Source organism: Diadema antillarum, unplaced genomic scaffold (assembly GCF_040938485.1).
Source record: "Diadema antillarum isolate AM-2024a unplaced genomic scaffold, OU_Dant_1.0 seq00000423_RagTag, whole genome shotgun sequence".
NCBI classification, from domain to species: Eukaryota; Metazoa; Echinodermata; class Echinoidea; order Diadematoida; family Diadematidae; genus Diadema; species Diadema antillarum.
The window spans coordinates 1,227,970-1,243,674 of record NW_027271406.1 but is presented as its reverse complement, the minus strand read 5'-3'; the positions used below and the strand labels follow the sequence as shown (position 1 = coordinate 1,243,674).

At 40.0% G+C, this 15,705-nt stretch overlaps 1 protein-coding gene across 1 annotated transcript in view; it reads left to right on the top strand.

Annotated features, from left to right (window-relative positions):
- Window positions 1-15,705, top strand: part of LOC139732431 (N-acyl-phosphatidylethanolamine-hydrolyzing phospholipase D-like) — a 59,685-nt gene that overhangs the window by 20,165 nt on the left and 23,815 nt on the right. Inside the window, exon 2 of the mRNA XM_071643292.1 lies at window positions 5,439-6,234. Coding sequence (XP_071499393.1) covers window positions 5,439-6,234 — 796 coding nt within the window. The remainder of the gene's footprint in view (window positions 1-5,438; window positions 6,235-15,705) is intronic.

Sequence of the window (15,705 nt, the reverse complement as noted above, 5' to 3'; positions counted from 1 at the left end):
CAATATGTAGCTTGACAAGTTACAGCCATGTGCGTCTAGGCATGTAAACAGTCAAAGAACTTCCCGTTCAACTTGGTATAATGTGTAATGTTAGTCGCATGGGGGAACTTTGAAATGACAATGTTTCTGAGGGAAAGTGTTTGATTACCACAAACGTTGACGTACAACATTTATTGCTTTCTATAAAATTGATTTGGACGACTGCCTAGTTTTTTTTCTTGCACTCTCAGAGCAACTGACATTAGCTTTCTAAATGATGTGAATACAAACTGCATTTTTCTTCATAAAGTGTGAATGTCTTGCTTTTTGTCTTGCTTGTTCTGTATCCCCTTTTAATTTTTGTCGTTAATCTTTAGTATCAGCAGAATATAGAAGTGGCAGTCCATTTCCAAGCTTGTTGTGGTTTATCTCTGAGAAGGAGCTGATAACCTGGTCTGTTCAAATCGTTCAGGAGTAGAAGAAGATGTCTTGTGATAGAAGAAAGTAATACCTTGGAGGTTTTGGGGAGTTATTCTTGGCCAGCTTGAATGTTCATGAGAGCAATTGTCTGCAATCTGGAGTGGAGATCACTTCGGTACTTCTTGGCTTCCTGCGGGGGAGCGTTCTCTACCCCAAGGGAAGTGACGAATGAGATGTAATCACGGATTCGTGTCGGATGCTGGAGGAGATTGGAAAGGATGAGCTCATTTAAACATGTGAAGCCTTCGTAGAAATGGCCAGAGATGAGCAAGGTATTTTCTGGGTATCAAAGATCCACACTGCTAATTCAGTAAGATAAAACATTTTCAGCATGCCGCAAACAAATGCCACGGATATCATGTGCGTACTGTCTGACACCCAGTCCTTGTTTGGGTGCATGGGTTACGCAGTGAGATTAACAATCATCAATGTGCCGTCAAATGTTGTGATTGGAGTGCCAGTCTGAATTTGAGTATTGGCAATGGTATTGTCGAGATGATAAAAGTGCCTGCTATTGTATCAGGTAAGCTGTGTTGTTGGAATGTTAATGACTTTAGGTGTTGCTAGATCTATGCATTTTCATTAGTTGGACTGTATTTGTAGGATGTACATGCAGATATGTCAGGCAATACAGGATGCTATGCCTCTCATGGGGTGGGGGGGGGGGGGGGAGGAGGGGTAAGGGGGTTAGGAAGGGACATTTTTCCCTTCAGGCTCATTAGTGCCCTTGATTGACGGGGCCAATTCGTGCTTGTCAGCACCCCATGCATGCCTTCCCGTCTTGATGATGTCGAGTCACACTTTTCCCCTCTCTCTGGGTTGCCCTGTGCAGTGTATTCCCACTTCCCTCCTTTTCCTCCAAGTCATGGAGAGTCTGCGTGTCAATCAAAAGGGCTCCATGGCGCCCCTTTCCTCCTTCCCACATGAAAGATTTGTCTTTCTTTAATGAGCTCCTCTCTGGCCCCAAGTCCGCTAATCAAAGCCAGTCCAGGAGATGGCTGTGTGGAAGCCGGTAGTGTACATACGTAGGTGATATGGCATTTTCCCCCCTTCCTCTAATATGCCCTCTCAGAATGAGGCACGGGTCACTAGGGTAGCTCTCCACACAGAATGTAGCCCACATACATATGCCTTGCAGATGGACACACCCTGAATGTAGTCTTGGAGTTCAGATGCAGTCAACCCAACTATGAAGCTTTCTCCAACCCACCCCCCCCCCCCACTTGCACATAATTACCCCTCTCTCTAAATATCTTCTATGAGGTACAGAAATCACCAAATTCAGAGACAGAGATACAGAAATCACCAAATTCAGAGGCATCGATACAATCTGGTCTGTCTTGTTTAAAAAATGACATCATGATGTTTGTTCTGGTGACTTACCTTTATCTTTGCCAGAAAACAGTAAGAAGTACACAAAAACAAAGAAAAAATTGCCACCATTCATTGACATGTAAGCTGCTGTCTGGATCAAATCAAATTTACCATTATACATTTGAAGACATAAAAGTTTGTTGAACAGGTAAAGTCAGTATTCAAAAATTGCATCGCCCCTCCCATTCTTTTTTTTTTACAAGTTGAAGTACAAACAATCCTTCTACTTTAATGCCAGTTTTGCATTTAATTAGGCAGTCCAAGTCTTACTAGAGATCAAATAGGAAACAGGGGGGTCTATGGCAACATGATGAGTAGATGAACCCTTTGCCAAGAAACCACATTTCCTCGGCAACCACAATACTCCATCCCCCTCCCTTCCGTGCCCTCCCCTCTTCCTTTTTTCTTTAAAGGAATCCATCTCCGGTATCAGTTTCGATGCCCAAGATTTTCATGTCGTTCAGTATCTGCTTATAAACCATCATCATCATATCGTCAGATCAAATGATAAATTTTGTGGATGGTTCAGTTCTCAGGGGGGGATGCTATCTGTATCATGATCCACCTAGAAGTAAGCAGCATGAATGTCATGGCGACTATCAAATGGTAAATCAGTGCTGGATTTTTTTTCTCTCTTCTCCACTTCAGATAGTGTGCGTTATCATTGCACAGGAAAACTGACCTAGGAATTGGTCTACTAGATAGATCACCAAGCTTGAGGTTCATCACTCCCCCCCCCCCCTAAAAAAAAGAACAAACAAACAAACATGATAACTTAACACCCAACTTCATATTCTATCAGTAGCAAGCTGCATGTCTTTGTATTCAACTTTCAGGTATAAGATTGCCACCTACCTTGCTATCTAATGTATTTGTCTCAAATGATGTGCCTCATAAAGAAGGAAATATACATCTCGGTAAAAGAAGGTTGGATTGTTCATTGTGCTTTCTCTTCATGGTACATTTATACCCAGGGAAGGCAGCCCTAGATATTCCCATGAGAGGATATCAATGACTTCTTTCATATCAGAATTAGATAATCAGCATCAAAATATGTCTACAGAAAGACAAAAACTTGCTATGGATTTCAGCATCATATTTTCTAGTGTGCTGTTCAGATAGCAGCAGTGCTCTGCCATGTAACAGGAGTATGATTTTGAAAATTTTATAGGATTGCACTCTGTAATTTGTAAGGCATGGTCAACAATGATTCTTTTTCATGCAAAATGCCTGGGATATAGCATCAAATGTGTGTGCGTATTACACTGGATCGACAAGGTTTTTAGATCAATGAGCCAGTGAGGGATGGGATTGGCTATTAATAGCCACTGGTACAGCCATAGATTAGCTGAGGTGAATCTCCTGTCTAAATTTGGGGACAGGGTCATATGAGAGTGTATAAATATCCACTCTTATCCACTCAGACCGCCTAATACATGGTGCATTTTGTGTCAAAATGTAGTATTTACAGATTTAAAGACCACGCAGTACCCTCTGCCGTGTGAAAGCCGATGGCAAGCTTTACGTGCGTCATCAGACTGGTAATTAATGTCTCTTGTGTTGTATGACTTACAGCTATTTAAAGTGTTAGCAAGAGGTTCATTTTAGAGAGGCCCAAATTCTGAATTTTTCATGATAGCTTTTAAAAATATATTGATATAAAAATTATATATTAGAATATTAGCTGTTACTTTCATGACATCTCTGTATGTCTGTCTGTGTCTCTACGTATGTATGTATGTGTATATATATATATATATATATATATATATCTCCACATATACACTTCAGGTGTGAGTTTTTTCAAGTCTCGCTCTGGATATCTTTCTTTCATAATATACACTCGTTATTTTCTTTTAAGCACTAAACTCATACCTATTATGTAATACTTAATTCTGCACTCTATCGACCTATTGCAGTACATCTTTGTGAAATTTTCCTTTTGATCTTGTCATTGCAATTAAAGGACAGTTCATTGCATACATAGTGACATACTTCTGACAGTTTTTATGTCTTTGTATGCAACTTGCCTATAGTTGCTTACAGTTTGTTTGGTTTATTCTTTTCTGAGGGTGCTACTTCTGACTTTCTCCCATGGACAGTTTGCCCCAAACTGTTAAGGGAAGAATTCTCAGTTCAGATAAGACCGGTGTCGACCCATCCCTGCTTGAGCACAGGGAATGTTTCTTAAGAGTCATGATGAGATGGACTGATGAGGAGCTGATAGGATGACGTATACTGTCGTAAATTGTACTACCTAATGAGTCTTGAGACACAGAGAAAGAGATAGAGAACGGTAGGGAGAGAAAAAAGAGGAGAGAGAACTGTTGTAAGACTTGGGAGTGACTGAGTGAGTTAGAATCAGGCTCCATGAGTGAGCAATTATGGTAATGATGCATTTTTTCTCCCCACCCCATCTCTTCCGCCTCTGCTTCTCAAGTCTTGGGAGTCTAGACTACTCATTAGTTGTCTCTTTCAAACTTGGCCTACCATTCACTGCATCCACACAGGCTCTCAACCGTCAGCTCAGAAGGAAGGTGCATTCTGGCGCCTGCCCTACAATCTCCAAATTTCCCCCTCCCTCATTGTCAAAATGGTCTAATCCCATTGTGTTGTCTTCCAATTATTGAAGTCTCATATTACATCTTCTCCAAAGTGTCATCTTTGATTCACTCAAGAGGTTTAAGTCCAATGTTGAATCATTTAAAGTCAGTGAAGCCAATTAGGAAAATTTGCTCTTCTTCTTTTTTTTTTTTACTGATGGAGAGAAGAAACAGTCACACCAAGGTGTGGCTTTAATTGAGACAATGAGTGACGACTTCAGCTTGTCAGCTCATATTTCCCTCGTTCACTGAGTCCATTTTCTTGGAAAGTCAAGAGACACTAAGTCATTGGCTTCCCCCAATGAATGCTGTAGCACAGGGTGACTTCACCCGTAACTTCTCTCCGTATTCAAATGGACTTGAGAAAGAGACTAAGATCAGAAAAATTGATGGGAAAGATGTGATCCGATTCTGAGATTAGATTAAAAGAAATTTGGAATGTTAACCTTAAACATGCTCTTGCGAAATGTCAGTAGTAGCCACAGTGATATAGATAGGAAGATCTATCAATGGTGGCACCAGTGATGTTATAGCTTTATGACACTCCCATTTGCTTGTATGTAGAGATTTATTTGAAAATCATTTGTTGTTGGGTTTTTTTTGCAATTATTCAATAATTACAATGTCTCTTCAAGTGATATGACAATTTCTTTATCATTGTACTACTTTTGGTTCTTTCAATGTAAGAGATATAATTGTTTCCTTCTAAATTATTTCTTTTAGTTTATCTTTAAACTTTGTAAGAATTTGTGGAATGTACAGAAACCACTAGACCATTGGTAAATCCTGTAACACTGTTTGTGATCAGCAAAATCATTCACTTCTTTTTTATATTTGAATAGATGTAATTTAAAGTTAGCTGAAGAGTGATACTGTGCCATAGGTGTGCAAACATGACAAAGATGCACTGGTCAATCATCATAATTTTAGTTTCTCATCACAAATTATTGTACCGTGGTAATTCTCTAATGAAAGTGTTATCTTGATGCTTTCCTCTCTTAGGTCAGCTTACACAGTGTCTGCAATGAACTCGTCCTCGGACCGGGAGCCTGATCCTGACCCTTTGGCTTGCCTCGAGGACCTCGGGCCCTCTACAGTCTTCCCGGAGTCCATGGACGGTCTCGACTTCATTGACTCAGAGAGCGTCACCACTCAGGGAAGCAAAGAAAACCTGGTTGATGCTGACCCGCTGGCATCCCCATCAAAAACCACCACCGCAGCCACAAAGACCCAGTCATCCCCATCCAGAAAGTTCATCTACGAAAACAACAACACCTTCTACGAAGATCTGTCGGATCCGCCTTACCAGAGCATCGACAGGACGTGGCTATCGAAGCGCTCTGCCATGGCAACGGCCAACACAAACCAAAGCAATCAGACTCACTCTCTGGCGGTCATTGAGGATGACCCCGTGAACCCAGACTACGCTGCAGTCAAACACGTGGTCACCTTCTCAGAACCGCACAGTCCATCCCTTCCCAAGAAGGATCAGCCTCCCGAACTGCCGGAGGTCAGGCGGAGACCACCCTCGCGGTCGAACTCGCGATCCTCACCGCGCTCAAGCAAGAGCAACAGCGGTTCAGACTTTGATATCAACACGAGCAGGACTAAAGTGATTTGTAATGATCGTGTCAAATTTGGTTCATTGGACCCTCGTAAACTGGAGGATGTGACCCCTTCTAAGTTTAGGAATGGACGCTACGAGAATCCTTGGGAGACATGGAGGATGCCCTCTATAGGCAATATATTTAAATGGTGGTTCTGCACCAAGAACAATAGCAATGTCCCATCCAAATCGGTTAGTATCTCCATCTTAAATTAGTGAAGTTGAGCAACAAATGCTTACATTTTCAGGTAGCTCATGGTAAGTGGACTAATTGAAGAGATGTGAAGGCTTGTCATGATATGAAAATTGCCATGTCTTCTTTCCTCAGTTCACCATGTTTTCTTCTGCTTTTTTGTAAAAAGTACATAACTCTTTTCTCTTTCAGTGAAACAACAGCTTTAATTTTATCTGAATTCATCTTCAGCTTTGTGATAATCATTTAGTCTAAGCTGTACCATCTTATATAATTATGATAACATCCACGGCATTCGCTAATTCAACACATCAGATCTCAAGCTGCATTAATGTAAAGAAATTCTGTTCCTATAGCTGGACGAATTGTGAGACTTCTAGTGCAGAGGCGCAGGCTTATCCTCCGGCATTGACCGCATACAAATTCCTCTCCCTGGTTCCAGTGTTGTGGGGATTTCTTGGCGGTGCTTCTGAAGGAAGTGACACGTCACCTCATGATTTCCTGAAGAATCATTCACCAGAGTTATATATTTGCTGATCAATCTAGTACGACATGGACAGAGGGGGTGAACTTCCCACAATCCCTGCGTAAAGTGAATCCATTCGTGATTTCAAAGATAGTATACCTCAAAAATGGTGTGAGAAAACTTTCCACTGGTTCAATTTTGTGTAAGGCCTATCAAAAAGAAGCTGCTGAGCTTTTCTTAAGTTTTGTAATGTTTGAGATGCGTGAAAATCCAGTACAAAAGTCATATAATTTCTGGTCATGACGCATACTCGTAATCTTTGTCTTTTTTAGTCTTCTTATGCTCTGAATCACTCTTGCACTCGGTGAAAACTTTACAGCCACACAAAGGCTGTAAGCGACAATCTGGCGCAATTTGTAGTGTGCTACTGGAGACAGTGTGTTACTGGAGACAGTGTCTTAAAAGTCATGACCAGTAACTGGTGCACCTCCTGGAGGCAAAGTTGATGCTATGCTTAGTTTGTTACACACACACACAAACTGAACAAGAAAAAACAAAACAAGAAGGCAGGCAATTTGAGGTGAGGACAGAAGGAAGATGAAATGGATGATGTCACCTCCACGGTGCTAATCGCTGCTCACCAACCGTTGGCGTGTCACTCTTCATCGACCGCCATTTCTCACAGAAATTGCCCCTGTCATCCCTGCTAGCCTGTTTTCTGGGCTGCACTTGCTGATTCACTAGCCCCTCGGATTGACCCTTTGACCTTCCCAGCCATACCCACTCTCTCGTCCCGCCCACGCTGTATTCGTTGAGAAAAGTACACAGTCTAGACAAATCCTGTATTGCCTTTTTGCAGGTCCTTTCTACGCCTCTCACATAAATTTTGCAAATATTTTGGAAAGGAACAGTGATTAATACTTAAGCAGGAACTGCCTATCACAAGATGAAATTCAAATGAAGACAAAACTTTAGAGAAATATGTGGTACTCTGTGTTATTGATTGTTTTGATATAATGAGCTGTATGCAGATTAAAAACTTTAGGGCAATGTACAGCCAACTTAACCACATTAATGCATCTGTAGCTTTTTGTACCTCTAAAATAAAAGCCTTGGATTAAAAGTTACTTGTAAATATGAAAATTGGCATGTTCCTACCGGTAGCAAAGTATAATTTGATTCATGACAGGGGTTGTATGTGTTGTAGGGGAAAAGGGAGGTCTTACCTTCAATGTCTAGACATAGACCGGGAAGGGAAAATTTGTGTCACATGCCCTTGGGGAGGTTTTAGGTGTGCAGAGATTTGCACAGAATGATGTTGTAACCAATGTTAGACAAAGCCTGTATCATCACTTCCCCAGAGGGGCAAGCAGTTTGTCATTGCTGTTTAATTGGTGGTTATGATGGTAGGATTAACTGTCTAGCATAAAGTTAGCGATATCCTGCATTTGATTGGAATAAACTGTCAGATACATTTAGAACTGCATGAAAACAATCCTTGTGGTGCAGCAAATACCAAGGTACCAAATATTCATCTAGCCTTTGGTAAGTTGTTCAACCTGTCACAGCAAGAATGAAGGTTGATGGTGACTATACATGTAAATAGGTATTGCAGAAAATTGACACTGTGAATTTAAAGGAAAGTTGTTTGTTTTTTTTTCAAGTTTGTATAATGGACTGATACTGTGGAGGGTATGCAGTATCTGTTGTCTGCACTTTCAAGCTAATATGAGAGTGCCATTATGGAACTTTTCCAAGGGTGATATAGTCACTATGTCCCCCTGACAATGGACAAGCCAAGAGAGTGTACCATGTCACCCATTGTCCTCACCTCCCCCTCTCCCTCCTTACTTCCCCCATCCCTGATAGTCCCTGTATATCCCACCGTGGGTGTGGCAGACAGCCACTTGTTAACACCCACAACAAATGTCCAGACCAACTGTTGGTGATGGCATTGTGTGCACTGCTAAATGGGGAGGATCGAAAACCTACATTTGCTGGCTGAGCCATCAGGTTTGGCCTATGTTAATGACTACTGACATGATGCTAGGGTAGACCGACAACATTGTTTTGTTTTCCAGTTTGTTCACATGTAACGACAGGAAAGGATTTTGATCAATTCAAGCTTCTCTGAAATGATTGCAGCTGTAAAATAATTGCCACTTCTGGAATTATGTCATTTCTTTGTGTTATCGATGTAGTGACTATCGCAGAATATTTTCATTCCAGGATTACAAGAATGGCTTGATTTGTTTCTTTTCATTGTTTGTCCTCACCTCCTCTCTTGTTTCTGTAATTTAATTCAAACAAGAGGTCCAAGTCATCTTAAAGGCACCTTGATTCAACATCCAACCATATCACAAGTAGGGATAATATTGCACCACTTCAATAAGTGTTTGCTGCCTTTATCTTCAGATTTCACCCTGGAATTCCCTTTTCAGCATGAAGTCAGTTTATAAACATGATTGCTCGTGAATTTAAATTGCTTTCTCAACAACCAGAAGGTAATTTACCCAAGGCGGGTATTGTAGTCCCATAAGAACATAATTTGTGTACCCCTTTTGGGAGACAAAGCCCCGATGAGGCATGCTGATGGTTTATCATCCTTTTTACCATCTCCTCGGGACGATTGTGGCCGGGAACGTCTCGCAGTCTTCCTGGTCTCGGTGTCTGATTGCACCACGTGGTATGGACAGATTGCTGGAGGCCCATGTTCCAGAGATAATGCCCCGTGTATTTTTAGCCCCCCAGAGGATTCTTTCCTTTCCCCTTTTGTAGACCAAAGCTGCAAATTGGGTCTTTGACTGGATTAGGGGATGAACCCAGATCTTGTGATGTCGGGCTTTAAGGTGTCAGTCAAGAAATATGCTGTAGTTATTTGGAACAGCAGAGAATTCAAATCTTCCCTGCTGGAGTGATGTCGGGAGCATCATATTTAACATAATACTCCAGGTCATCGGTGAGCTTTAGTTCAGAGTTAGGACAAAACTCCAAAGATTTGATGGGTTTTTGTAACTGAAACTTATATTCCCATCACTTTCCCCTCATATTTTAGGAATTGAGTCAGAGAGGTGTCCTGCACTATAGTTTGAAAGCTGTCATATACCAAGCCATCAGACGCACTCAATACGTCGTACGTGACTGTGATATTTGATCATCCGATATGACGGTGGCACACACATGAACTCGTCTGATGATATCTAAGATTGAGTCAATCCTGGATTAAGGGATAATTTGGAATCTTTCACTGTAAAATCCACAGTAGGGTTGATAAATGTGATAAATGCATCATAGGTCGTTTTCCTGTAGCAATTACATATCTTACCAAATAGGGGCATTGTGCACTCTTCAGTCATATACAGTTGGCAGCAAAATTATTCAACCCCTCTCTTGCATTTTTCACACTCTGGCATAATGAATTACATTATAACTGCAGATTATTACTAAATCATACAAGTGGTGATCAGATAGTTTTTTACAAGTAAATAACAGATCAGTAGCCTTTGATTTGCATATAGTTACAAACTTTGATCATTCATGTATAAAGAGATATGGTCCAGTGAGCACATTTATGGTCATTTTCAGTCCTTTCGGTGATCACTGAAGCGTAACGTGGAATGCTTCGTTGAACATGGTTTGTTCACTCATTGTTTTGATAGGTGACACAATATGACTGAATTTGATGTAGGATTCTTAATATTTCAATTGGTATTTTTCATTGTACAAAAATATTTAAATGAACTAATTTCTAGTGAAAGTTGCCACCATAGAGTTTGTACAGAGGTTTAGCCATGATATTTATAATTCAAAGTTTAAGTCATGTCAAAATGAATATAACCCATTGAAATGCTAAGAGTTGTGTATAGAATGGCAAGATATTATTTAAAATTCCATAAAAACAAAAGAAATTAATTGTGATCATCAGACCATAACACGTCATGCTTCAGTGATCACAGAAAGGTCTGAAATGACCATAATGTGCTCACTGGACCATATCTCTTCATGCATGAATGATCAAAGTTTCTAACTATATGCAAATCAAAGACTATTGATCAGGTCAGCATTTGTAATAAACTATCTGTTCACCACTTGTATATGATTTAGTAATTGTAATGTTATTTAATTTGCCATAGTGTCCATAATGCAAGGGGGTTGAATAATTCTGCTGCCAACTGTATTACGTAGGCATGTATTTTTTTATTGAGAGCAAGAGGGGCATAACATTATATTTTGGAAATATACAGTAGATATCTTAACAGTACCATGCATATCACATTCTTTTCAATACGATGAGACTATTGCCTTGCTGACTTTGCTTTGTATTCCTCTCTTTTTTTATGAGAAAGATGGTATTTTCAACAATCTGCACACATTTCTTGGAAACCACTTTCATGAGAGGTTCTCAGCAAAGGAGGATGCTTAGCTGCAATTCACAATTAGTGAAGGAAAGTTCCTTAATGAAAACAGTCGTGTATCATTTTTGAAAGGGCTGGAAGAAAGGGACCAAGATTTATCAAAATTTGTTAAATTTTAGAAGAAGAAAATATGTTTGTTGTTCTGTGCTCATTTGGCTCGTTTGGTTTTGAGCTGATAGTGTCACAAGGTGCTGTCAAAAAAGCTGTGAGAATGGGAAAAATTGGAATGGAATTGAAATTCAAAACATTTCTTCTTTGAGCAGTTTGAGGGTAGTAGGTCATACGTGTCCTTAATTGGATGTCCTCATTCTCACATGATGGCTGCAGACAGACAATGTCATCAAAAGCCAGGTCAAATACTTCTGCAGGGCAAGATCATGCAATTTGCAAGGATTAACACCCTGTAAATATAATTCTGTCAAATTTTGATCATATCCATAAGTTTCTGATTTCTAATATGAACCTCCAAACTAAAATATCTATCCATCCGGCTTTGTACTAACTACACAAAAAGCCGATACCAGCCTTCAAGCCATATTTGTATCCATGTTATTAAAGGACTAGAGGGGAATTTACCAGAGATGAAATTCTTTGTTCATATTAGTACAATTTTATTATAACTGTGTAGGGTTTCAGTTTCACTTATGACAGGCAGGGTTCAATTGCTTGATGTGAAACTCAATAATTCAGATGCTACCTTAATTTCAATGCTACCTTATGGTAGCATTGTAAGGCCATGTTAGGCAGCTTGATTTTCCCACACTCTGAAATCATTGTGAAGAGGGGCTTTGAAAAGGTTCTGTCTTTAGTGGTTGTTCCTTGTGATATACAGCTTTTGGCTATCCTGGTCTTTCCCTGACTTAAAGTGCAGGTTTTGATCGACAAACTCACATTAATGAAGTGTAAAGGTGAACTTCCTAACACCTTTTCTGTACATGCAGTCATTGTGTGGTAGATAATTGCGTGAGTATTTTGTCAGATGACTTATCTTAGGCAGATATGACATCATTCCCCATGCAGTGAACGGCCGTGTTGGGAGTTCTGCTCAAATGACTTTGGTGTCTGGTTTGATGGACAGGGAAGTATTGAGTCCTTATGGTAGCACTTGTTTCATCATTGCTAGAGACATGAAGTTCACAAGAGAAAGGTTTGGAGTTAACTGCTTTTAAATTTAAAATTCAAAAAAAAAAATCTGGAAAACGGTAAAAAATTGGATAGGATTTGTTCTTCACTTTCCAAAGCAACCACAGGTGTGTGTTTTCTTGTTTGAGAGAGTCAATGATCACTGCAATTGTAACAGACTATGATACAGTAACTCTCCAATGAAAGTAAATTTAAAGGAAATCCCAAATGGCTGATGCAAATGGGGAAAATTTGAGGCTCCCAAGGTACACCCTGTGGATATGCCTATGCTCCTGACTGTGTGCTTGCATGCCATTTGTGCAAATTGCATTCCACAAATCACAATTCATTGCATCTCATATGGAGTATATTTACAAATCCCTGTGAGATGAAAGATCTCGAGCTCTGCAATTTATCATCATGGTAGAGAGATGACCAATGAATTACAGCAAATGGAATTTGCCCCCTAATGAAGCAGCAAATCCATTCCGAATTTGATAAGTCCCATCTCCACAGTCAATTGTGGCCAGCTGTCGCATTTCATATTTTGACCACTGAAATTACGCAGTTCAAAGTGCTTTATTCATCAGCATATTCCTCTCTTCCTCTTTCTCTCACACACAGTCTTTCTATCTGAGTCTCTTTTTATGGCAGCTTAGAGTGAAAAAAAAAAACAACTCTTGTGCCCCAACATATTAAAGTAAATACAAACCTCATGTTTCATGAGGCACAGTGAAGGTTGTAGCAAAACTCATTGATTTCATTTCCGGTGCTTGAATACACTTTTGTGAGTGCTCTGATGTAATCTAATGATATTCGATGAGGCAATGGCTAACCAAACTAGAGTTAGGTGCTGTATGTGGATCCCTTTAGATTATGTGAGATTTGAAGTCTGTTGGGCATAGGAATATTTCCATTCCAATTCAAATTACAATTTTTCAGTGTGAATTCTTTTGCTAAGGAATTTGCGGCAACCAAAAAGAAAATAATGTTTCCCAATGCTGATTTCATCCAAAGGTTCGGGGACTTCCAAAAAAAAGAAAAGAAATCACAGTAACCTATCCTCACGGAAGAGAAGGGTTATTCAGGGGAAGGGACCACTGATTCACCTCTCTAGACCAACGAAAGCCACCCATAGGCAAAAGAAGCATGAAATGACCCATATTGTCTCCAAATATAATGGGCGCACGGAAAACTTATGCACCAGTCATGTGTATGTTTTCTCCTTCAAGGCAGTCAGTTTTTCTTTATTAACCAAAATGTGAAATTGGAATGCCGACGCGCTGAACAATTATGATTCCGAGGTCATACCTAAAGAAAGTTGTTGCTGGTAAAAAACTTGGCCCTTGTTCATGCTTTATTATGTAGGACACAGTATCATGTAATGATTACCTTTATTTGTACATGATTTTACCATGATAGCTCCTTCCACATGGTGTTCTACCCTTGTTAATGGTGACAAACTCTCTGAGACTCATTCCCAGGAGTTTTATTGCTATCAGTTTTATGCAGTCTTTATTCTTTGACTGTAGATCTATAAGGGAGATGCAGAAATTGACTGGACTCTTTCTTTTTTACCTATAATGCACTGCTGTCCTGTGTTCAGTCTATCATATGAGCACCAAATCTGTGATGCAAGCTCATTAGACTGGTGTTAGTATGTACCCCTCTTACAACCATCATTCCACAATGCCACTGACATTGTGTGTACACAGATTGCCGGAGGTACTGATAGACTTAATTTGATGTTGGATGCTGGAGGGAATGAGTCTAAATATCTTTATCAGCCTTCTGGGAGTGGAAAATCATATCTTCGATTAGCACATAGATGGATGCATGACTGGGGGCAGTTTATACTGGTTCTAAATTTTGCAGTTTCCGCCATGTGATTTATCTGTCACTTCACTCGCAAAGATAGCAAATCTCTTAGGAACTGGTGGTTTAGGCAATTGACTGCTGAAACTATATGCATTATGTGTGATCAAAAGCATTAATGATCCAATTCTATGATATCCTGTTCCCGATGTAAATTGATAGGGGATTCAGATTTCCAATCTTTTTACCTCTTTTAGCGTTTAGCTCTGAGAGAAATCAACATTCTAGGAATATTTTGATCTCTGCTTGTAAGAGTTCTACAACTTTTCACATTCAACATAGTTATGCACATAGCCTTGGCTTCAGAAAATAAGTTAAACTATACAAATGTTATAAGTTCTCTTCATTTATTGTCCCTCCCTCCTGCCAAAGACATTGCTTGGATCAAGCACTCAAAGGAATGATTCATGTCCAAAGGAAATAGGAAAAGTATTCACCACTCAGTCACACAGCTGCCAAACACTTCCTTTTCAGCTTGGACCTTTGGTGTAGGAATAGATGCATCAAGGCTAGATAATATATATGGGACAGTGAAATCGAGTCAAGGGGACAAAGGAGGAAGGCCATGTCCAATATTTATACTTTTCTGACTAACCACCTGGCTCGGCTTCCGTCAATCCAATACTACCAGCATCCATCACAGGGGGTCTTGACATCCAGCAAGTGACTAACCCTAACTTCCCTCGGTCTATCCCCCAGGCCTCCCTCTCCTGACTCCTTGTCTCTAGGGCTGTCTCTGGGATGAGGGTCAAGGATTTGAGAATGAAATGTGTCAGCTGGAGATGTTCGGGGAATGGTCGGGTCGTGTCGTGTCCGTATCCTGTGAATAACGCTTCTTGCAGCCCCGTGTATGTTATCACTTTGTGTAATGGTTGGATTTCCCCCTTGGTGAGAGAGAGAGAAGAGAGAGAGGGAGAGATGAATGAAGCGCAAAGAAAGTACCTCAGAGAACGCTTTGACCATGACATTCAGTGGCGGATCTACAGGGGGGGTTTAGGGGGTTTAAACCCCCCTCTTGGGCTGCCAAGTAAAAAAAAAAATAAGAACATACAAACAAACAACAACTAATTAGTCAATTATTTGAAGACCAAAATCAACAATAAAGGCACTTTTCTTGCGTAAAAGCTGTCAATTTTAAAACTGAATATGCAAAATTTTCGCCCCTAACGGGGCGAAAATTATAATACACTATACATTATCATATCTTTATACACTAATATTTACTTTATGAGTAAATTTAGTGTATAGATGGTATAGCCTCGCGTCCTCGAGTGTGCCCCGTGGAACATACCTTTAGTAAAGCCTACTTTTTTTCTTTTCTTCTATGCTTTCTTGTAATACAAAAATAATTTTTATTGCTCAAACAATGCGATTACGTTTTAGCTTTTAATGAATACATTTCAGACGAATGGCAAAGTGAGAGTGGCTCGCTCGCTCTGTCCATACTTATAATAGAATGAATAGTTTGCATAATTTATGATCATAGTCCTTCGCGGGGATATTTTTTAACTGTGTTTAGTTCCCTAGAAATTTGATTTAAATGCCCTAGAAACGCGACTTTTATACTCTGTTTTTACAAAAAGTCCCTATGC